This window comes from Ursus maritimus, unplaced genomic scaffold (assembly GCF_017311325.1).
Source record: "Ursus maritimus isolate PB19 unplaced genomic scaffold, ASM1731132v1 scaffold_7, whole genome shotgun sequence".
Taxonomy (NCBI): Eukaryota; Metazoa; Chordata; class Mammalia; order Carnivora; family Ursidae; genus Ursus; species Ursus maritimus.
In genome coordinates this window covers 31,902,830-31,925,129 of record NW_024426885.1, presented here as the reverse complement: position 1 = coordinate 31,925,129, position 22,300 = coordinate 31,902,830, and the positions used below count along the sequence as shown (strand labels likewise).

General features: G+C 48.3%; 1 protein-coding gene across 3 annotated transcripts in view; it reads right to left on the bottom strand.

Annotated features, from left to right (window-relative positions):
* The window catches only part of SORBS1 (sorbin and SH3 domain containing 1), a 223,274-nt gene that overhangs the window by 83,921 nt on the left and 117,053 nt on the right, over window positions 1-22,300 (bottom strand). For all 3 annotated transcript variants that reach the window (XM_040623929.1, XM_040623927.1, XM_040623928.1), the window contains exons 4-6: window positions 21,117-21,245; window positions 11,761-11,873; window positions 1,567-1,711 (exon numbers count right to left, since the gene is read on the bottom strand). In XM_040623929.1, coding sequence (XP_040479863.1) covers window positions 1,567-1,711; window positions 11,761-11,873; window positions 21,117-21,245 — 387 coding nt within the window. The remainder of the gene's footprint in view (window positions 1-1,566; window positions 1,712-11,760; window positions 11,874-21,116; window positions 21,246-22,300) is intronic.

Here is a 22,300-nt window from a genome sequence, read left to right as displayed (position 1 = left end):
TGTGCCCAAAGATGTCTCACTAGGTGTCATCAAAGGGACTTGGTGGAAGCAGCTGACATTACACTTGGCATTTCCCAAAAACCAAGTTGCCTTGGGAATAAATCCCATTTTTAGAGAAACCGCCTTTCCTTCTGGGAACTAACTTGCTTCTGTTTGGATTTTTTTAAATGAGTCATAAAGAAGTTCATAGAGAACCAAAATTTCACTTTGTCCTGCATTGTGGACACTGTCTGGGCAGAGAAAGCTATTGCCAGTAAGGGGTATGGCCCTTACAGAGAATGGGGTCTTACATAGGTGGGGGTTGGGACCCTTATCATCTTTGGAAGAACACAGATTCATGGAGGACGGTTTATATGGAGGCCATAATGAAAAAAAATAAAATTACCAAAATAACTATTTAAGATTCGAGTGGGAAGATTTTAAGTGAGAGGAAATGTTTCATTCATCTGTTTTACAAGTTAGAAGCAGGAAACAGAAAACTCCATTTAATATGGAAAACAATTAAAAATAGACTCCAGTTCCATTCTCGTCCAAGTTAAAGTGGGGGGGGGGGCTGGGGGAAATATGCAGTAGGCGAGCAGCGAGTCAAGAAAAGGAAAGGTTTGGTGCCCAGCTTTTTTGAAATTCAGACTAAAAAGCCCTTTCTGCTCTAGGAAACAGCTTGACAACTTTACACTTCACACTGAAAAGGATTTTTATGAAGGGAAAGTTTCTCTCTTTGTTGAATTCCAACTAGTAAAAACTTGGGACTTAGAATCATCTTCAGAAGTTTTAAAGCAGAAGGGTCAACAGATACAACTATTACCTCAGAGCGCTTCTGTTCTCTCCAAGATGCCCCTTCAGAGAAGGGGAAGAACCAACCAGAAGCAGCAAGAGAAACAACAGAAAACAAACAGCAGAGCTGTATGCGGCCACGTAGCATAAGGAACAAACAGCCACGTGAGCCTCACATCCCCAGAGGGTGCACCGAATGACAGCCCAGTGTGATAACTGCTGGCAGGAGTCAAGGCCAGTGAGTCACCAAGAAAAAGCTCAGTGCCTGCTTTAGAGGCACAAAAACACAGTTGAAATTTTATAAAGGTTTCCACCCATTATGCTTTCTTTTATTTTTTAATTTTGGTACTCAAAATTTTGCTTTCTAGAAAATTCACCATGTCATAGAACTACATGACTTATTAAGAGAGGTATTATTATACCTAGATTTTCCAGGCAAAGCTCTGATTCGAATGCTCATGATAAGGAGTTAAGGTGCACAGACTTTTCCCTTCTGTCTTTTCTTTCATTTTGGTGCTACCATCTGAAGACACCTGTGAACGCCCCAGGCACGGAACTCTCGCTATACCAGCGTAAGCAGATATCGGACATCATCCCAAATCAGGGGCCTGTCTCCCTGCTGTGGTCTATTCTGTGGGTCATGGGAGTGAGTACACAGGGGGCAGACGGCCTCGGGGAAGGGCGGGGTTTGTGAAAACTTCTGTGGAATGGCAGAATCCTTGCCCCCCCGGAAGTCGCAGAACAGCTACATCGAAGCCAGTGAGCTGGGGGTGCTCTGTGAAGTTCCCTTACCTCGATTGTGTTGCAAGAGTACAATAGTAGGATTGACAATTGTCGTAGAAGGGTAGGCAGATGATGGCTTGCTAACTGGTGCAGAGATCTGGGGATCAATTCCAACGTGGGATGAAGAAACTTCATTTAGTAGAGGACCTGAATCCTGAAAAGTGAACACACGCTGTAACCAACTCTAAGTACATGAAACCTAATGTTAATGCTTTTTAAAAAGAAGAAATTTACAGCTTTACAAGGACCTTAATTATAAAAAGAAATGTAATCAATGAGACATCACTAATTCCAGTTAGAAGTTTAATCTAGAATGCTTAGTCTCTTTGTTGGTGTTAGTAAGGGTCCAGAGGGAAGGTGAGTGTTACTGGAAGTCTCAGCAACATCATTATTTTCACCTGGAAACAACTGTGGATCAATCCAGTTACTGAAAAAGGAAATTCAAAACAAAGTAGAAAAACATGCAAGACTCATGCAATTCCAAATGTGATCCAAGAATGAGAGCTGGTTTAAGGGAAAAATCAGGAAAGTTTAGTACACTTGTCTAAAGAAACATGAGACAATGTGAGGACAAGAAGCCATCGATGTAAAGAGTAGGGAAAAGTTAAGCATTGGTCCTCCCGGAAAGCCACTCTTTTTATTTGCATCACTCAATAACCTTACTAGCACTTGCTTCTGAGACTTGGATGTTATCCAGTTCTACCTGACATTTTTTTTCCCACTCCAGTATTGAGTGACAAAGATCTCTGAAGTGGTGAAGACTTATGAAAATCCTGACTTCAAAAGCCTGAGGTTTCGGCTATAAAATCCAATAGAATCACTACTATTAAAATTATAATTTATGATGGGAATGATGGCAGTCTTTTGAAAGACAGGAAGATAAGACCTCAATATGTAGGATATACATATAGTTTTCCTCTATCACACCTGTAAATCTTACAAAGTTTCTATTTTGGAATTTACAGACTTCCAGCCGGAATGTCATTCTTAAGGAGTCTGAAAGACAAGACTTTGATCCTTACTCTCCAGATGAAAGTATGGCTCAAAGCAATTAGTATGCTCCAGAGATCAGCTTCTAAGTACCTGTAGGACAAAAGCCATGCCTCTCTTCCTCATTTTGACTGCAGCACCTAGCACAACACCCTGCAGACAGCAGGTGCTTGATAAATAAACACCACCTGAATGACTGTAGCCATCTATTTGCAAAGGTGTATCTGAACAACTTTCGCAGCAAGAAAACACATGCCCATAAAAGAGAGAATGTGAGTATCAGGACCAGGGACAGCTCCTGACACACAGTAGGGGCTTCTGAAAGTGCCCTAATGTTGCAGCTGCTAGTTACCAGCAACAGCTCAATTTAGTGAATAAAATCTTTTCCCGAGCCTCGAGAGGCATAACATGATTTGTTCAAAAGTGCTTCATCTCCATTTTTTCATTTGTAAAGTAGAAAAAAATTACATTTGTCTTAATATACTTCCTAAGTGATTTAATAAAGATAAATGATACATCTGTGAAAACTCTGCCATAATGCACCCAAGAAACACACACACACACAAAATCAGGCATGTGGCTCCTTAAGGTATAAATGCCTACTGTGGTGTCTGGATCATGTGAACACAAAGTATTCCATAAAATTTTATTCAGTGGCACAAGTCTTATTTCTGGAACATCACAAAAATGGCTCTTGAGTAAAAGAACCTGGATCAATTCACACGAATTTTCTTTTTTCCTCTTACTCTCAAATAGCTGCAGCTGGAGCAAATCTCAACTTGTGGCTTGGCCACCATCCCCAGGGGCTCCTACTCTTCTTGACAGTTCTCATTGACTGGAGGATTCCAAGCAGTTCCCTATGTCACCTTACTGTTACCTGGGGCCAAACCAGAAGTTATCAGGCCGGCTGAGGACTCCCCTAGAAGTCTATACCAAGCTGATCAGTCAGGTTTGAGAAACTGAGGACACTGTCCTAACTAACCTGTCCTGGAACACCTGTTAACAAAACTCAATATGAAAATCTAGATCTATACAGATGATAAATTACACAGTATACAACAAAACTATGCACAACTGTATACTAGGGCACTAAAAATATCTCTCGCTTTATACACTGCTCTAGAGAAATAGCCTGTGCCAAAGGGAAGAGTATCTATACCCTCCAAAACAAGAGCAGCTTCTCAATTCATCTAGAAGCTGAGTTGGGTGACAGAAACAACCTGGCATTTTCCTCCAACGGGGTTGAGTTGCAAAACTCCAAAGCCTCTGGGCCATGTTTGGCTGAGCCCTGACCTAAGTGTTGCATCTAGAGTTTTGAGAAGAGGATCCAGACCAGAATGAATACGTCCCCAGCTCGGGCATCTAAGTATTCTCCTACAAGCCAAAAAGAAGTTTCCCTGCTTTTTGCATGACTGGCTTCAGTTGAACGAACACTTAGAGCCAGTTTTGTAGGCACACACCTTTACGCAAAGGGATGTTACTGAACATTTAGCTGCATCAGCCAATCACATGACCCACTGTATCTCAAAATGTGGTCTGAGGCCCCTCAGCATCAGAATCCCCAGGATGTGTGTTACCAAGTTAGAGCCCTAGGCCCTCTGCAGAGCCACTCAGTCGGGACTCTAGGAGTATAACCTGGAGTTGACAAATTAAACGAGGTTTCTTGCCTCTCAGATAATCCCATGTACACTAAGCTTGAGAGCCAATATGCTACCCCAAAACCCCTTTGAGAGCAAGGGCTGTGCCTTGTTCATAGTTGTACCTACAGAATCTAGCAGAAAGCCCGGAACGTGATAGGAGCTCACTCATTGCTAATTAGCCAATAACTTATTTTTGAGGGACTCTGGCCCCGACTTGTGAGGGCAAGTCCTCAACAACGTAGCTAAGTTATTGAGTACTCCCTTCATGGAAAGCGCTATCCTGGGAACTTGAACATACTCCGTCCCGCTGCACCCCACAGGCCTATGAGTAGATCCACACATTCCCGTTCTACAATTCCCTCTGAGGTTCTCAGATCCTCTCGACTCCCAGGGCTCCTGAGGAGAAAAAAGACTGGGTACCCTGACTCCGCTTTTCCTCTAAAGCACTTGGATTCTCCCACCTACAATGGGATGGGACCTGAGGAGTCACGGCCCTTCACCTTCATGCGACCCCTAGAGCAACGTTTTGCTGCAAAGGCCCCTGCGAGCCTCAGGGGCCCTGGCAATTTTCTGCCCTTGGAGAAAACAGTCCTAACATTTGTGCAAGGCCTTTAGATCCATTTACTCAATTAAACTCAACTCTTTTTTTTTAAACTATGCTCTGCCATCGGTGTACATAAAAGAGTTTCCCTGCTAAATCAACAAGAGAGGAGCTCTCTTCCTTCTCTAGAGGCTCGCTGCTCCCTGGTGGAGAAACTGCCATTGGCTTTCCCACAGGGCTCTTCAGCTTTCCTCGGCTCTCAACACCACATCTGCTTGGCCTCTCAAGAGCATCACGAGCCAAAGGAAAGGCCATGGAGGTTCTCGGAGGGAAAACGGAGTTCTTTCAGGAAGATGTGCATTCCGAACAGGACAGACAGGAAGAGGGACGTGAGGGACTCGTGAGCAGCTGCAGGAGGCCACACACACGCACGGGAGGCATGCACTCTGGGGGAAGCAAACACGGGTCCAGTCACCACACGAGCACAGTGGCAGCGGACACGTCCCTCACGACTTAGTACTTCAGTGAGAAAGGGGTTTTTCACTGCCAGGAGCAGACATTCAGGAAAGCTGTGAAGAGGGGATTCCAGCAAGCTTACGGTACTTGAAACAGCTCCCGTGAGGTCAGGCTCCGAGGCTCTGCGGAGGCCCTCCGGTACCGGAGGGACCAGCGGAGGAGGTGGTGAGAAGGATGGTGGTGTCTGGCTAACGGGGGGGTGGGGGCCAGGAGCGCTGGCTGGCTGGCTGTGGTGGGACCGCCTCTGCAGACGAGGGGGAATGAAATCATCTAGAGTCGGGAAGGTCAGAGGTGAGCCGGCAGGGGCGGTCGCCGGGCCTGGGGGGCCAAGTGGCCCCAGAGATGCTGGAGGTCTGGCTGTGCCTTCTTGCCCTCTGTCAGTATTAACCAGGTAGAGAGGGACAACTATAATCTCAGGCTGGGCTGAACTGGAGAAAGTGGCATCCTGTAGGAAATAAGGGGGTCGTTACGTAAAGGGGCACGGCAGGGAAGAAGGAATTCCATATTTAAACAGCTGAGACTGGACATGCAGTGATGTACTCTGAGAACTATTTAATCGGTGCCCGTTCCTCAGAGTACATGAGACAGGCGGTGCTAGCCAGCTGGCCTCCTGATACTCCATGACACAGAGGGAACCCCATCCAAGTTTACTTTCCATCCATCTATTTTTGAATCCTTTTAACACTTTAGAGAGAGAGAAAGAGAACAACAGAACAGGCAGGCAGGCTGTGTTTAGCCCCCAAACTGCTTGCAGAGCCCAAAAGCTTGGGAGCAAATACAATTTCTTTGGCCCCTTGTGATAAAACATCGACACCCCGTATCTCACCCTATTATTAGTCCACGGATCCCACACTCCGGCATACTTACATACTACCAGGAAAGAGAGAGGGGGACAGAGAGGGCTGTGCCAAGGTGTTTAGAGAGCAGAATTCGGGACTCAAGCTGCGGCAATGTTGACAAGGAGAGGGAGGGGAGGCAGCCCAGAAAACAAGTGAGCTGCCTGCATGAGTTTCGAGAGAGATGGTGTAGAAGACACACACACATTCCTAATTCCTTGCCTTGGCTGGATAACACGGCTGCAAAAGGTAAGGTTCTTTTCTCTTCCGGTTTTCGGGAGCAGAGGAAAGCTGGGGGCCTAGCACAGGTGGTCTCGCCGCGTCTGGGAATGGAGGCCGAGTGCACAGGGAAGGACTCGCGCCCCGGTTAGCGGCATCTTTACGGATGTCAAAGAATAGCTGGGGAGGGCCAGGAGGAGCAGAGGGTGGCGTTCCGGTGCCGGCTGTGCGGGAGACAATGCTGGGAGCTGGTGCGCGAGCGCCTGCAGCTTCCAAGGGAGTGCCTGTGGCTGGGTCACGTGCAACGCGAGAGGCGTCTTCCGCTGCCACCCGGCAGATGGTATTGGCTAAACAAGGTACATATAAGCTGCTGACCTTTTTATTCCCATCTGCCTCATGACGTGGGTTAGAGCTCACATTCTCACTATAAACTGTCCTGGTGGCCACACGGTGGTGCCGGGGTTGGGAGGAAGCACTGGGGAACGTGGAACCTGGAAGCGAGGGCCCAGGACGCGGCACACCTTTGGGAGCAGATCTGGCTGCCAGGGAGACGGGGACGGGCTGGGGTCGTGAGGGCCTCTGCTGGCAGGGGGTGCTGGGGGGCATATAAGGCTTTGGTGAGCTCAGGTAGAGGGAGTCCTTGGAGGTACTGTGGATGGGGGGACGCTGCCATGCAAAGCGGTCTTCTTTAGGGAGAGGAGCCCGAGGGGGAGAAAGAAACTTTAGCATTATTTTCAAGAGACAGTATCAAAATGGGGAAAAAAGAAAGAAAGAGGAGGGAAATGGAAAGAAGGACGACCATTAGAAATAACAGCATAACATGATCTGAAGAAAAACAATTCTTGACATGTTTTTAAGCAAACCCTGAGCTCAAGACTCCTCGAGGTCCCGACATTTCTCCTCTGGGTGAGGCCAAGGGCGGAATCATACTCACCTGGAGAGGCCACAGTATGACAGTGATCCTTGGCGGACCTGCACCCTTTGTTAGTCCTCCTGACTGACGGGTGCCCAAGGGCTCAAGGCTGGGGCAAGAGGCCCAGAACCCCCCAGTTTTCTCACATTCTTTTCCTCAAAGATTTCTCTCTCCATGCCCTTCGCGCTAAAAGTTTAAGTTCACCGAAATGCTTGAATGTCTTTCATTCTCTTCCCTTAGGAAATGGAGAATTGGAAGAATCATCCTTATTTGTGTTCGCAGGAGACAGATGTCTTAATTGAATCCCTGAGATTTAGCACTCAATTCCATAAGCATAACAAATTAAAGCTCACCAAGAAGAAAATGCTAAGGATTTAGAATCCACATGTGCTCCTTCCTCAGAGGAAACAATCTGATGGAACTAATTATTAGGAGGAAGACAGGCATGAGATTAAAAGCACGGAGTCTCCCATTCTGATGCACACAGAACAAAGGGGCCAGACCACGAAGCACTTAATTTGCCTACCGAATTGGACTGTGCCTGGTTCATCCAATGCCAGTCCCTTCCCCATTTTCACCCAGACCACCTCCAGGCACAGACAATCCCACAGTGGGGTGACCAGTCTCACACTCCTGGCTTAAGCCCAAAGCTCCAGTTCTAGGCTGAGAGCGAGGAAGCTGTGGGTCACATCTCATTCTCTCTTCCTCAACACAGCTCCCAGCTCCTCCTTGGGTCTCAGTGGGGCAGAGGAAAAGGGGTAATCTCCAGAATGCTCCTCATTTCAATGAGAACCATCTGTCAATCAGTGGCTCAATTGGAAATTAGACCGTAAAATAAGTTTCTTTTCCTAGTGTTATGGATTAAGTGTGCATGTTCCCTACAGTTCATATATTGAACCCCTGGCTCCAAGTGATGGTGTCCGGAGGTGGAGCCTGTAGAAGATAATCACGGTGAGATGGGGTTATGAAGGTGGGGCCCCATGATGGGATTAGCGTCCTTATAAGAGGAGAGCCCAGAGCTCACACAGAAGGTAGCTGTCTATGTGACTGGAAGAGTGCCCCAACTAGGAACCAAATCAACTGGCACCTTGATTCTGGACTTCCCAGCCTCCAGAACTGTAAGAAATAAACGTCTGTTGCTTAAGACACCTGTTTATGGTATTTTGTTGTAGCAGCCTAAGCTAAGACACCTAGATTTTCCTCACTGGTTCCTATCTTTAAAGATAGCCCAGTACTAGAGGAAAACCAGAACGTCCTCTAAATGGCACTGGTGAGGTGTATTAGGAGTTTGGTCACTACCTGGTAAATGGGTTATAAGCAAACACTGGGAGAGTGCAAGAGTGCGGGTCTGTCTGGGGATTGTTTTTTATTTTATTTTTTGTGGTGTGCAGGTAGAAAGGGGAAGGGTGCATAGGTGAGAAATCAAGTTTTTTGAGTGTCGATTAGAATATCAGCCCCAGAAACAGTAAGCAACCTATCCCATAACAAACGCAGTTTTCAAGCTACAAATAACCTGGATTGAGAAGAAATGATCTGGATATCCTAGGTTGACTTGATGCCTACCCTTTCCACAGGGTACCCATGATGGGGCCAGTGGAACGAGGCCATGTGCGCCAGCCAAAAATACAAAACGAATGTCCCCTCTTCAGTAGTCAGCAGGAGTAAAATCCTCCAGCTGGGACTTCCTTGGTTTCCGTGAACTTACACTGGAGGGTGGGACATGTTTCAGACTGAACAATACTCTCTAGAAATAAAACACTCAAACTAGCACTCAGCAAAGGGACCGCGGGCTAGCTGAGTGAGGGTTGTCAGGGAGGTAAGCAAAAGACAATTTTGACTTTGGCTCAGATTTACTTTTACTTTGAGCTTGAGTGTCCCACATGTGATTCCTTCTTGTCCAAAGATAGAAATCGGTTTCAATGAGTTTTTAACTTAATTTGGTTATGGCCATATAAGGTGCCTGGGTTGCATTACATCAGGCACAAGCCTTCCCGGGGCTTTGACCCTGTAGAGAGGATGCTTCCCCAGAGTGTTGACAATGCGCTCAGAGCCAAAGGCCTTTCTGTCCTACAGAAGGAGGGGCATAGGCATCGTCACTTTATAAGGAACTACTTTCTGATTTATTGTAAACATTGTAGGAACTACATAGGCCATTTCCATTCCTGCCTCGCTGGCTACTAATGAAATTCCATTTATCTTTGTAGAAGGTGGGGGCAGGGAAGAAATGGGGCTGCTTGAAGAATCGGATATGTTCCTAGCTGATATAGTTCCAGAAAATACCAATCTCTGCCTCCACCAGAGACCACCGCGATGATGCTGACAGAGAGAAGGAAGCCCTGGTTCCCCGTTCCTGGAGGGGAGGGGAGCAGGGCAGCGGGTCCAGGCCAGCAGGAGGAAAGGTAGCAAATGGAAGCACCAGGAGACAGAACTCCCCTCTGGCCCCTGCATCTCCTGGACCCCTGCTCATTCCTTATAAGGAGACGCCTTACAAGGAGGCCTGTGGGACTTCCTAAGAGCTATCTTCATCTGAAACCCAGCCAGGGCAGTCACCAGCCCAGCCCAACTCGTTCTGTCTGAGCCAGTGTATGCTTACAGCTCTGGCAATGGCTCTAGGGACAAGAAGCCATTTTTGCATTCAGAAAACAAATTCAAGAAATAAAGGATGACCTAAAATTCTTGAAAGTTGGGTGGCCAATCTTACACTGAATATACAGAATAAAACCTCTGTATCAGCAATTTGCCAAGTTCCCTTTAAGACACCCCAGTAAAAAAAAAAAAAATTCTTGGAGAGTGACAGACGAGAAAATACACTATTTGTAGGGGCGTCTGGGTGGCTCAATTGGTTGAGCGTCCGACTCTTGATTTCAGCTCAGGTCATGATCTTAGAGTCATGAGATCAAGCCCCGCACCCGGCTCTGCGCTCAGTGGGGAGTCTGCTTGGGATTCTCTCTCCCTCTCCCTCTGCCCTTCCCCCCCCAAATAAATCTTAAAAAAAGAAAAGAAAATACACTATTTGTAGGCGATATTACAGGGTGGTCACCCTATGATAAGGCTCGCCCTTATAAACTCCTTGAGGACAACGTTTAACATCATGATCTGAACACAATGAATGCTCAATAAAGCTGTAGCAAATAAATGTATATAAGAGGCATTTTTATTTACTTCACATGCTTTTAAAATTATCTCTTTAGAAGAGCTGTCTAAGAAGCTAAAAGGAACCAGTGAATTAGCCTTTGGGCTAAGTTACTGATGGGGGGGAGGATGTGCTTCCAAATTTGCCTTGAATTAATAATTACCATAGGAACCCGGAGAGGAGCCAACTGTATCCACTCCTGAGACTGCAGGGACAGGAGCCTGTCTGCCACCGGCAGCACACTTACACACCAGGAAAGCTCTCGGAAATGGAACCACTATGGCAAGTCATTTACTGGGCAGCTGTGTCCCATGAGGGCCTCAGGAGGCCAGGCACACCCGCAGCTCTGGCCTGGCATGCACATGGCTATGCCTAGGGGAGACAAGCATGGCAGGGGTGGGAGGGCTCAGCGGAGCTGCTCACAGACACCTCGAGGCCTGGAAAGACAGGGTCTGCTGAGAGGAAGGAAAGCGTCATCTCTGACTCAGTTACATTTCAGAGGCCATGCAATTCTGTGCCCTCAGGAGCCACAGCCAGACGGTCATTGGAGAAGTGGGGTGGGAACCAGGGTGGCATTCGGAATCCCCAGGCTCCTTGGGAGGTCTGGGAGCACCTTTGCAGAAGACAGGCCCAGGGAAGTGGACCACACGAGGAACACGGTCCCACCACATTTTTTAGAGCAGCTCAGCTTGCTTTAAAAGAAAGTACTGCTCTGTTCCATGGATATTACTTCTGTGTAAAAAAACATTCTTCATGTATCACCTGAATTAAAACAGGGTCTATTCCTTCATCAAAATCGCAGAGTAGCAACAGGGAGGGGAAGGAAGAAAGATCAAGGAAAAGACTTAGGGGAAAGACTTGAGCAAGATCGTCCATCCTCCAAGCTGTCCAACCTCAGGGGGTTTTCTTCTGCAGGCTCGCGCGAGGCAGTGGAGGCAGACTTCTGTCTGCCTGCTCTCGGCTGCTGGATTTGGGGCTGGCCACAGCTACCTGACCATCATCTGTAAGGCTAGAGTTGCAGGAACTCTTAAAGCAAATTAATGGGCTAAACACAAGAGTGTACTCTTCTCTTTACTATCCTATTACAGACACACGGGCTCAGACCTTCCCCCCCCCAACTCAGGACTAAACAAAGTCCCTCCTTCAGAACATTTCCACATGCGTTTCAGACCTAGAAGACACTGGGCTTACATTTCCTATCCCCTGGTATAGACCATCCTCATTCTATGCCTCTGTGACCCTTGACCCCCAACTTTTCACTCACTCTGGTCCTTGCAGAGCTTTTCCAGAGATGGCCAAAAGCGCACCTCAGAACCTAGTCCATTATTCAGCCGGGTAAGTAGGAAGTCACAAGCGAAGACTCAAGAACAGGTACCACTCACCAGTCCCCACCCCACCCTTGGGCACGTGCCTACCTGGGGCTTGTCGGAAGGAAGGTTGGGATGCACACTTCTGTAGCCCTTGGCAGCAAGTGAGGAGGGCTGGGCGTTTCCATTGGCATCAGCATTGGAAGAAAGCCTCCACTCATCTGAGAGATGGGGGGAAAAAAGAAAGAAACCCCTCACTCAGAGGGAACACTCCCTAGTTCCCCTCTAACCGAAGTCCCTGGCGGAAGGCGGTGTGGGGGAGGGGGGGCAGGAAGAATGCAAGAGAAGTCCTACCTGCTAAGGGAGTCTCTGAGTCCAGAACTACGTGTGGCAGAAAGGATGAAAACAAGAAGAAAAAGGGGTAAACAGAAATGGTTACACTTGCAGGAAAAAAGCATGTACCGCACAGAAAGAGGAAAATCCAGCACCCCGTTGCCGGACACAAAATGCCCTCAGTCACGATGGCCTAATTACCATAGGAACCCACTCTAAACCCGATGCGCTCACAGGCGCTGACCTTTGAAAACACAAGGCTCACATTCACAGTAATGAAGAAACAATTGTTCCTTGACATTCTTATTTTACAGACAAAAAGGCAACAGAACTCTCCCCTGCCCGGTCCCTAGTAACTCCCATTCCCCTTTTCCAACCCTGATGTGGGCTCAGAATGACCTCTCCTCATTAGCACGCTGGGCTCATGAACAGACATGGGAGAGGAAGAAGCAGATAAGCACTTTTTCTGTGGCGACTGGCGCTGGGCTAGGGGGAGAGCATGATTTAAGCCCAGAGGTATCTGCTGTGATAAGGACTTTTTTTTCCCTCCCTGCCTGCTTTTCTTCTTTCCATTTAAATAAGCCACATAAACAATTCAAAATCTAATCACCCTTGAGTTTTCATCACACTACAAGGCACCCTTGTCTCCCCTCAGCCAACTACCACCCTGCCCTCCCAGCCATGCCTGGCACATCTCAGAGGCCCTGAACCTCTCCTAACGTGAGCCCCCTGCACCAAGAGGTAGCAGAGCACAGGGGTTACCAGCTTGGCTGGGAAAGCAGCTGGACCTCACCTCAAATCCTCACTCTACCACCAGTGGGCGCTGTGACCCTGAGCAAGTTCCAAGCCTGTTTTCCCATCTGAAAAGTGGGGATAATGATATACCTGCTTCCTAAGTGTTGCTAGGAGGATTAAATGACATAATGCATGAGAAATGCTTAGCACAGTGCCTGCCCGAACTCAGTAAAAGTTTGCTATTTCTCATCTTCCGCATCATCTCCGTCTCTCTGCACTATCCTCCACCTAGTCCAGAGGTCAGCACACTCACTCTATAAAGGGCCAGACAGTAAGTATTTAAGGCATCGTGGGCCGTATGGTCTCAGTAGCAACTACTCGATCTGCTGTCCTAGCACAAAAGCAGCCACAGATAATATGGAAATGAATGAGTGTGGCTGTGTTCCAAAGAACTTTTATTTACGGACACTGAAATTTGAATTTCATATAATTTTCGTATGTATCTAATACCATTCCTCTTGTGATTTTCCTTTTATCCATTTTTTCCTAAAAGCCATTCTTAGTTCATGGGGTGTACAAAAATAGGCATGGGCCAGATTTGGCCCACGGGCTAGATCTGGCCCACAGGCCAGTTGCCAACTTTGGAACTAGCCAGTCCCTTAACTTTCTTCTTCATGCTGTACCCCCTCTTACCTTCTGGGAGAGGGAGAGAGAGGGGAAGAGGGAGAGAGAGAGACAGAGAGAGAGAGAGAGACAGAGAGAGATATTAACACAGCAGCTCTCACAGCCCCAGCCCCATCTCCATGTGGGTCCCTCAAGGACGAGGGGTGGGCTTTCCAGGTGTTAAGTTGAGACTGACCAACATCACTGACGACCAATCCAAATGCCAGACACTGATAGCCACTTTTGTACCTATTTTGTATTTGATTTAGTCACACAACAGGTCTGCGGGGTAGGTGATCGCTCTACTTCATGGATGAGGAAACAGAGGCCCAGTGACCTGCCCAAAATCACACAGCCAGGAAACACTAAGTAGTCAGCCTAGGTCTCCAGAATCCAGAGCAGCACTCCGCCCACCACCCATCAGCCACCAACCCCACCATCCGCCATCTACTTTCCAGGGAGGTGGTGGGAGCCAACAGGTGTTGGGACAGAAGGCAAGGCGGAGGTAAAGGTTTCGGGTGATCTGCATCCAGGCACAGTAGTTTGGCTGCATCAGAATCAGCGGAGCGCCTGTTAGAACAGATTGGTCCCCCCACCCCACCGCAGCGTTCCTGACTCAGTAGACGGGAGATAAAGCCTGAGCCTTGACATTTCTAACATGTTTCCCCGGTGATGCGAAGGCCGCCGGTCCATAGTCCACACTTTGAAAACCATGATAAAAGGCATACTCGAAAAACATCCTTTTTCTGGAAAACTGTTTTCTATTAACTTTTAACTATTCCATATCCATTTTTGCTTTCTTTCCCCCTCTACAACAGAGTTGTTACAGCATGTTCCGGTTGTATATCCTTTAGTGGGCTGCTGGCTACATTTCTGCCACCTCCTTGTGCACAATCCATAGCTGTTTGTCTTCTCTTCCCAATCACATAGCTGCGGAATGTACAGGACTTGAGTTTTATGCACATTACTGCAACGTGCTGGCTTCTGTGACCAAGGGCAGGTTGCTAGTCACTCTGTACTTCCTTTTCCTCATCTATTAAATATGATCTTTACTCCATGGACCCCTCACAGGGTTGCTGAAGATCCAGAGATCAGGCATGGGAAGGATCCAAAAATAACCACTTTTAATACTCACTGTAACATCCATCCAGCTGTCTGGCCCAGAGATTTCCTTACACACGGCAGGCCCTCAACCACTACGTGACACAATGTGACAGTGGTCCCCGCACCTCCCCTGCCTTGCATCCATCAACTTGTGTTCCGTCTTCCTAAGTTCTTTTTTGTGCACCTCTGTCCAGTCATCCTATCAAATGTATTCAATCTACACACACACTGAATCTCAACAGGTTCTGAGTGAGGGGCGATCCAGTGAAGGATGCGAGCTTTCTACATGGATATGGGGGCACATTGCTTGCATGTTCTTTGGTTTTTGATTGGGTTGCTTCTATTCAGGTGCTGCTGACAAACAGATGTGCTGTGGACAGTTGAGAGGAGTCTGTCCCCCCAAAGCACTAGTCATGAAGGGACCACCACCTTGGCATCAGACCTCCTAGCTTGAGTCCTTGCTAACTGCATTCCTGGAGCAAACAACGGCCTCACCTGTGAAATGAAAATCTACCTCTTTTGAGTAATGAACACTAAACCTGGCATGAAATAAGTGCTTAGCAAAATTGACTCCAAAGCATAAGAGAAAAAAGTTCCCCAAACACAGAAATAAGTAAGAGTTGTTGACATCTGCTGTTTGATAAATAGCTTTGAGAACATAATATCCTTGGGGATCAACCCTCTTTTTCTCCCATTCCAAGTCATTAAAACTGTTCCCCTCACCCTGCCCTAGGAAAGGCAGTTCCCAGGACCTCTCTAGGCATTCCTCTCCTCCTCCTCTACTAAAGGAGAGCAGAATTCCCAACATACATCATCCTGTTACCTAGTCTTCTGAGACCTTAAGGTCGGCAGCAGCCCACAGCACTCGCACCCAAGAAAGGCAGGTGAGATTTCACGTACATAATCATCAATGATTAACTTTTGGTTGAGGAGGCTGTCAAAATGCTTCTTTCAATAAATCTTACCTCAGAGCTCCTGAAGGGGGAGGAAGGCCTAGGAAAATTGGATTCTAGATAGGTTTTGCAGCCCTGAAGAGACCAGCCTTTCCCGGGCATGTATAATTTGTTTTATCTTATCTTTTCCTCTATCTCTTCTTTATACATAATCTTTTCTGGCCTGTGGCCACAGCCTCCTGATATTTTCTTTTACCTCATTCTGTGCTAATTTCATTTTGGTCTGCTTTAAAGTTGTTCTGCTGATCAGTTCTTCTTGGGATCTTAGGACAACTTTTACTGAGTCAGATTCCATGTGTTCCAGTAGAGTATCCAAGAATCAGATGAGGTGTTAAAAGTGGGCCTAATAGTCTTCCAAATCTTATTTGTGTTTATTTATTTTTTTAAAGATTTTATTTATTTATTTGACAGAGAGAGAGAGACAGCCAGCGAGAGAGGGAACACAAGCAGGGGGAGTGGGAGAGGAAGAAGCAGGCTCAGCAGAAGAGCCCGATGTGGGGCTTGATCCCAGGACTCCGGGATCACGCCCTGAGCCGAAGGCAGACACTTAAATGACTGAGCCACCCAGGTGTGCCTGTGTTTATTTTTTTATTACAGTTGTGTGGTAAAGAATTTAACCTTACCCAAAAAGAAGTCTGGCCTTTGCCTTCTGGCAATTAATCTCTAAACCCTTGAAATGTCATCCCAGGGGGAGTGGTCTTTGTGCCAGATCGATAACGTGATTTATGGTGGGGGCTTCTGGCTATCAAGAGCTCAACCTCCTAATGGACTGGAGAGTGAGATCCGCTACATGAGCAGTGGATAAAACCTCTTGACACAACAGCTCAGAACTTCCTGGTTGACAACACTTGGAACATACTGTCACAGCTCAATGCTGGGAATTGATGCATCCTGACTCCCTAGGAGAGGTCAACAAAAGTCCCCATGCTTGGTTCTTCCCTAGAGTCCACTCTGAGCTTCTTCTCTTGGCTGATATTAATCTGTATCCTCTCCCTGTAATAAACCATAACCATGAGTATAATAGCTTTCAAGGAGTTGAGTCCTAGCAAATTATGAAAACAGGGTAATTTTGGGAATCTCTTCAACTAGCATTTGGTGTCAGAAGTGAGGGTGTTCTCAGGATGCCTGGGTGGCTCAGTTGGTTAAGCGTCTGATTCTTGATTTCAGCTCAGGTCATGATCTCAGGGTTGTGAGATCAAGCCCCATGTCTAGTTCTACACTCAGCAGGGAGTCTGCTTAGGATTCTCTCCCTCTCCCTCCCCCATAAATAAATCTTTAAAAAAAAAAAGAAGCGAGGGTGTTCTCTTGTGGAGACTTTTCCTTCCAACTTCTTAGTTTGGCCCTCATTCTTGTATAGGCGTTCATGAAAAGGGCTCTTGAGTTATTTTGAGTAGAGAGTGTCTTTAACTGTTTCCATGTCAATTTTCTCATGATATCTTTTTGCTACTGCCATTTCTAGAGTGCTAACCTGTGAGTCAAACCAGAGGAAATGAGGTGATTTAGCTCCAAAGCTAATATGGTGGTCAAGAACCAGGCAGGGGGGCACCTGGGTGGCTCAGGTTGTTAAGCAAATGCTATCAGGAAGCAGGGATAAGGTAATACCTCTCCCAGGGACCGGGCATCAGCATTAAGATTACTGCGGTTCCTTCCAGATGCTTCGGATCCAAACACCAAGGTCCACATTCAGAGATTAGGAGGCTGGTCGGGAAGCCGTGGTTGGGGATCCAGAGTCAAGCTACCACTTGAGGGCTGGAGTCTGGAGAGTGGGTTTAAACTGGGCAACTCCAAGGGCTCCATCTCACTCCACCTCAGAGAGCACCTCCATCCTCCGCATTCGTCTGGATGCACATGGTTCCCAAATCCACACTCCGAACTCCAAATGTCCAAATGTCTATTGGAAACTTCCTCCTAGAAGCCCTGCCCTTGCCCCCAAACTCAATACGGCAAACAATGGAATTCAACATTCCTTTCTCTCCCTTCATAAAGCCACTGTCTCCACGAACGCCACGTCCATTCTCCCGGTCAAGCAGGGGAGGTAGCGCCTACTCAGCAGGGAGTCCCACCTCTCTGTGCTCCTCACACACACGCACTGAGCCCTGCCACTTCCCTCTTCCAAACACACGTCCACCCTCCCCCAGTCCTTCATTCCCACTGCCCTCATGGCCTAGCTGACATTACTGGAAGGCTTTCCCAGGCCTCCAGATGTGCATAACTAGAATGGTTGCCATCAAAGAACACCTGCTGTATGCCCCGCTAGGTGCTAAATCTTGGTGTAAAAGAGCCCACTGAATCCCAGCTACTCTCTGGAGGTCATTCCCATGTTATAGATGAGGAAACTGAAGCTCGCCAAGGTTGAATGAGTTGCCCACATCACAAAGATGGTGAGTGGCAGAGCTGAGCCTTGACAGAGGGCTGTGTCACTGCAGAGGTAGACTGTGTCTCACAGGATGCAGGAGTTGCAGCAAGGACAGGAAACAGGAGACACTCCTGAAATGTGGGTGTCAAGGGGTCATGTAAGGAAAGAAGGTGCTGGGCAGCTCCAGGACAAGACTGGAGCTTCTGTCTAGGCAACTGATCAGCAACTCATAGGCCTACAGGGAGGGAAGGCGGTGAAGCCAGGGAGCGAGCAGAGAAGAGGCAGACAGAGCAGCTAGGGGACAGATGCTGGCCTGGGTGATAAGGGAGGGAGCTGGACACTCCCTGACATCAGCTATCTGTGAAGGCACTGGGAGCAGGAAGCATGGAGGAGACACTTGCTGTGTCATATTTGGGCTCCCGGTCTGGGCTGGACATGGCTGCCTGCAAATACTGCAGAAAGCGGTCTTCATGAGGGCTGTCAAGGCCCATGGACTCCCAGGCCCTGAGACAGGACTGGAGACTGGTGGGGGTGGGGAGGAAGAAAGTTGTCATCCGGAGGCCCAGGTGCAGGGAGCAGAGAGGGATAAGAGGAGAGCTGGAGAGCCACACGGACACAGCCAATCAGGTGCCAGCAGGATGCTGGCCAATGAGCAGTACGGTAAGAGGACAAGCTCTCCACCTGGAAGGTCCCATCTCTAGAGTCTCATCCTTTTTCAGCGTTAACTCATTCCAGCCTGTTTGGTACTCTTCCCTCTACTCAAACCCAGCTTGTCCCTTCCACCCAAACTGCCCTGGTACATAATCTCGAATTTGTCCTCGGTGAATGGGATTCTGTTTGTGTCAGGTTAATTCCCAAACTGCCCAAGGTCATAAAGCATGTTGGAACTAGAAAGGCTCGGAAACCATCTTGCCCAGGTCCTTCATACTTTACCTGGGCTTCAAAAGTGTGACTTTCCCCCAATTGGAAAGCACGGTAGCGGACTCATGACCCATGCCTGACTCTATTGCAGCAAGCGGACTTCTGTCCTCATCTGATGCACCCAGAATTACACTCCTTTTCCCTCCCTTCTCCCTATTTCTCACCACAATTCCCAGGGACTACTTAGCACCTGGCACACAGATGATGCTAAATGAATGTTTGCCGACTTGGAGTCAATGATCTCCACTTACCAGGAGGAAAATAATCTACTAAAATCGATTTACTGTAGAGGTGTGCATGACTGATAGCTCTCCCCTAATTCTTCAGCGTATTCACATTTTAAAACAAAATACTTCTTCACCCAAATTAGCTGTCAGGTTTCGTAAGATATAGAATTATTCGGAGACTAGAGAGCTTCCTAAAAATGCTCAAATCACTGCACAGTCCTGTAAACCCAAGCCCACCGATTGCTGGGTGAAGGCTACCCTTCAGTGCTCTGCTAGTGCCACCTGATAACCAGGAGGGGGAGCTCCAGGACCCTCTTCTCCCACTCGCACTCCCTTTTCACCCCTGGAGGAAAGGCCCCGCACTTGATAAGGTCATTTTATTGAGCCACGGGCTGCAGGATGGTCTTTTTCTTTCAGTTATCCCTGAGGATTCTCTCTTCCCCAAACACCCTTGGGAGCTGGATCTTCCCAGGTAGGCCAGGAGAGACTGGATAAAACTAGCCTTAGGAAGAAATGATTTTGCCTTCACTCCTTGGCCCCACCTTTCCAGAAGGCTAGAGTGGCAGACAGCAGTGGGGCAAAAGTCAGGTGTGGGTTGAGGAACATAGGGCCAAGAAGCTACTTTCAAACTATAGTGCTGGAGGCCACTTATGCCTTCCCTGAGACCAGGGAAAAAGCAGCCCACCTCAGGGCGTGACATTATCAGAACGGGGCTTGTGCTCAAACCCTAGCCTGGCTTCATCCTTGGGCACCTGCCTTGGTGCTAGTTCCAGGTGGCTGGGACAGGAAGTCAGTTTCCAGGATGCTGGCCACTGACGGGCCCCTTCCTTCAGACTTCCATCTCATCACAACACACTGCTCCCCGCTACGCCACAGTCTGCGTGCCCACCTCCTTTTGTCTCCAGTCCCAAGGAAGTGGTCTTTACCCTCACTCCTTTTCTTCCCTCATTTCCTTCAAGAAAACTGCCCTTCCCTATAGCAGTAGCTCTCAAAGGTGATCCTTGGACCAGCAGCATCCCAGCATGACCAGGAACTTGTCAGAAATGGAAACCCTCAGACCCTACCTCAGACCTGTAAATGGGAATAACCATAAATTCTAAAGCCCCAGCCTGGGGCCCAGCACCCTGGCCTTTTACTCCAGGTGATTCTGATGCAGCTCGGGTGTGAGAACCAGTACCATATGGAGTGGATTGGGGGGGGGGCTGCCCCACCCTCAGCTAGCTGTCCCTTAGTGTTTCTCAACTCCCAGAACACTTCGGGGGGGGGGGGGCTCTGGAAAACCCTCTCTAGAGAGGTCATCACAATCAGAATCATAACCTACTAATAGCAGCTAACCTCTTATAGCTCATTCCATGCCACTAGGCAGGTGCAAAAACCACACACTCCACGCTCACAGAAATGCTATGAGGCAGGTGCAAGTATCAAGCCCTTTCTACAGAGGACGCCACTAGGGCTGAGACAGGGAATGTCCTGTCCACAGCTGCACGGCCCCAGATGTGAACACAGATCTATCGGGTTCCGAAGTCCCAGGTCTCAACACCAGTCTCTAGACACCCTGAACAGTAGAGCAGGATGGGAGGCGGGCTGCAGATGGGCTTCTTCTGTCTCCTGTAGCTCCTAGGGTGCAGTGGCCTTGGGATGGCTCTCCTGATCCTGCTGCTTCCGCTGTCAGGCTGCCTCCCCAGGCCTGAGTCCTGCCCCTCCCCTCTTTTCCTGGGAGCCGGGTCAGCCAGGCACCTGCACTTCTCAACCTCCCTTGGCTTCTCCCCCTCCACCGCCCCAGCCCTGCTTGGCAACTTAGAGCCAGCTCTCAAAAGCAGGGATGGCCTCAGAGAAACCTAACCTCTAGCCCATCTCACCTCGCCCCTCCCATGCAGCCTAAGCCACCTCTGTCCTTGAGAATGCAGTCTGCAGAGCCGCTGGCTCTGTAATGAGGTTTCTCCTCATCTCTCTGGTTACCAGCTAACAAGGTGATGGCCACTGCCATGCCTCTGCCTGAAGCAAGGGGGCATCTGGTAGTTCAGGGCACTGATCACCTACCCCAGATGGAACAAGGGACCCCTGGGAGAATCGGAGGCAGCTGGTGAATGCACACCCTCGAGCCAAAGCATGAGGGACTCCCTCCCTCCCGGTGGGGGTCGAACCCCTCCCCCAGGCACAGGGGTCACACACCTGGTTTGCTTTCATGTTTCGGGGTTTCCTGAGGGCTTGTGGGGCCGCTGCTTGGGATTTCCCTGTAGGAAGATGAGGCCCGGAGAGTCACTGCTCCCTTCCCAGTGCAGATTTTTGTAGGATCCATGTCTGAAAAGGAAAGATGCAAAAGACAAGCCTAAATCCAAGGCTCTCGAAGGATTATAGCAACGGTCAGCTAGCAACTCACGACAGCTGGGGAATGAGATGAACCTGCTTACAGCCACGCAAAGTCTTATGGTCAATGTGATGGTCAATGAGAATTAATCTGTGGGTGGAGGAGAGAGACGAATCCCATTTTTGGAGGTTTACCACACATCACGAGGTTCGGGGAAAATGGAGGCAACAGTGAGTTCTGCGTAAGTTATAACTGTCAGCTGAAAACCTTTCAGTGCGAAAGCCGGTTAATTCCTTTTATTAGATGAGGCTTAGGCTGGTGAGTAGACTTCCGACCAATTAGTAAGGCACAATTCAAGAAAGAGCTGATGAGAGATTTCTCAAGCTTCCAGACTGTCCTTCTTACGAAAGAGCAAGTTGGCAACAATGGCAATCAAGTTGTTCTGGGGGAAAAATCACTGCTCCCTGCAGTTCTCCAGTGGAAAAAGGAAAAGAAAATCTTCTATCAGCAAGTCAAGACCCTTAAAATGATGACAGGATATGCTGCCTGTGGAGAAAGATCATGGGTGAGAGCCTCACATTCCAAACTTAATGAAGAAAATTCACACCAAAGAAAGCGATGAGAAACACCAGATCCTTCAGTGAACAGCGTTCACTGTGGCCTCCCCCCCGCTGAGCCTTCTCTGGACCCTGACCTGTCCTACAGTTCACAATAGCCTAAGAGCACCCTCAGGTCGTCTTTCAGAATTCCACTGAGAAGCATTTCAAAATAGGCTTCAGAAGATCTGGATGTCCACCCTCCAGGAAAACCAGTGCTGAGGAGTGTGATGTAGACCACACAGGTCTAGAAGGCATGTGTCGCCTTCCGCGCAACACAGCTGAACTGAACGCCACAGTTCATTTTTTCCAATTGCTCACAGCACAGCCTGGATCTCTGACCTAAAATTGTCAAGACTGGGATTACGGGGTAAGGCTTCAGGCGGGCGACGGGCAGGATGGAGGCTCAGACGTCCACTCCTCCCCATTCCCGTGCCAGGGCAGAGAGAAGT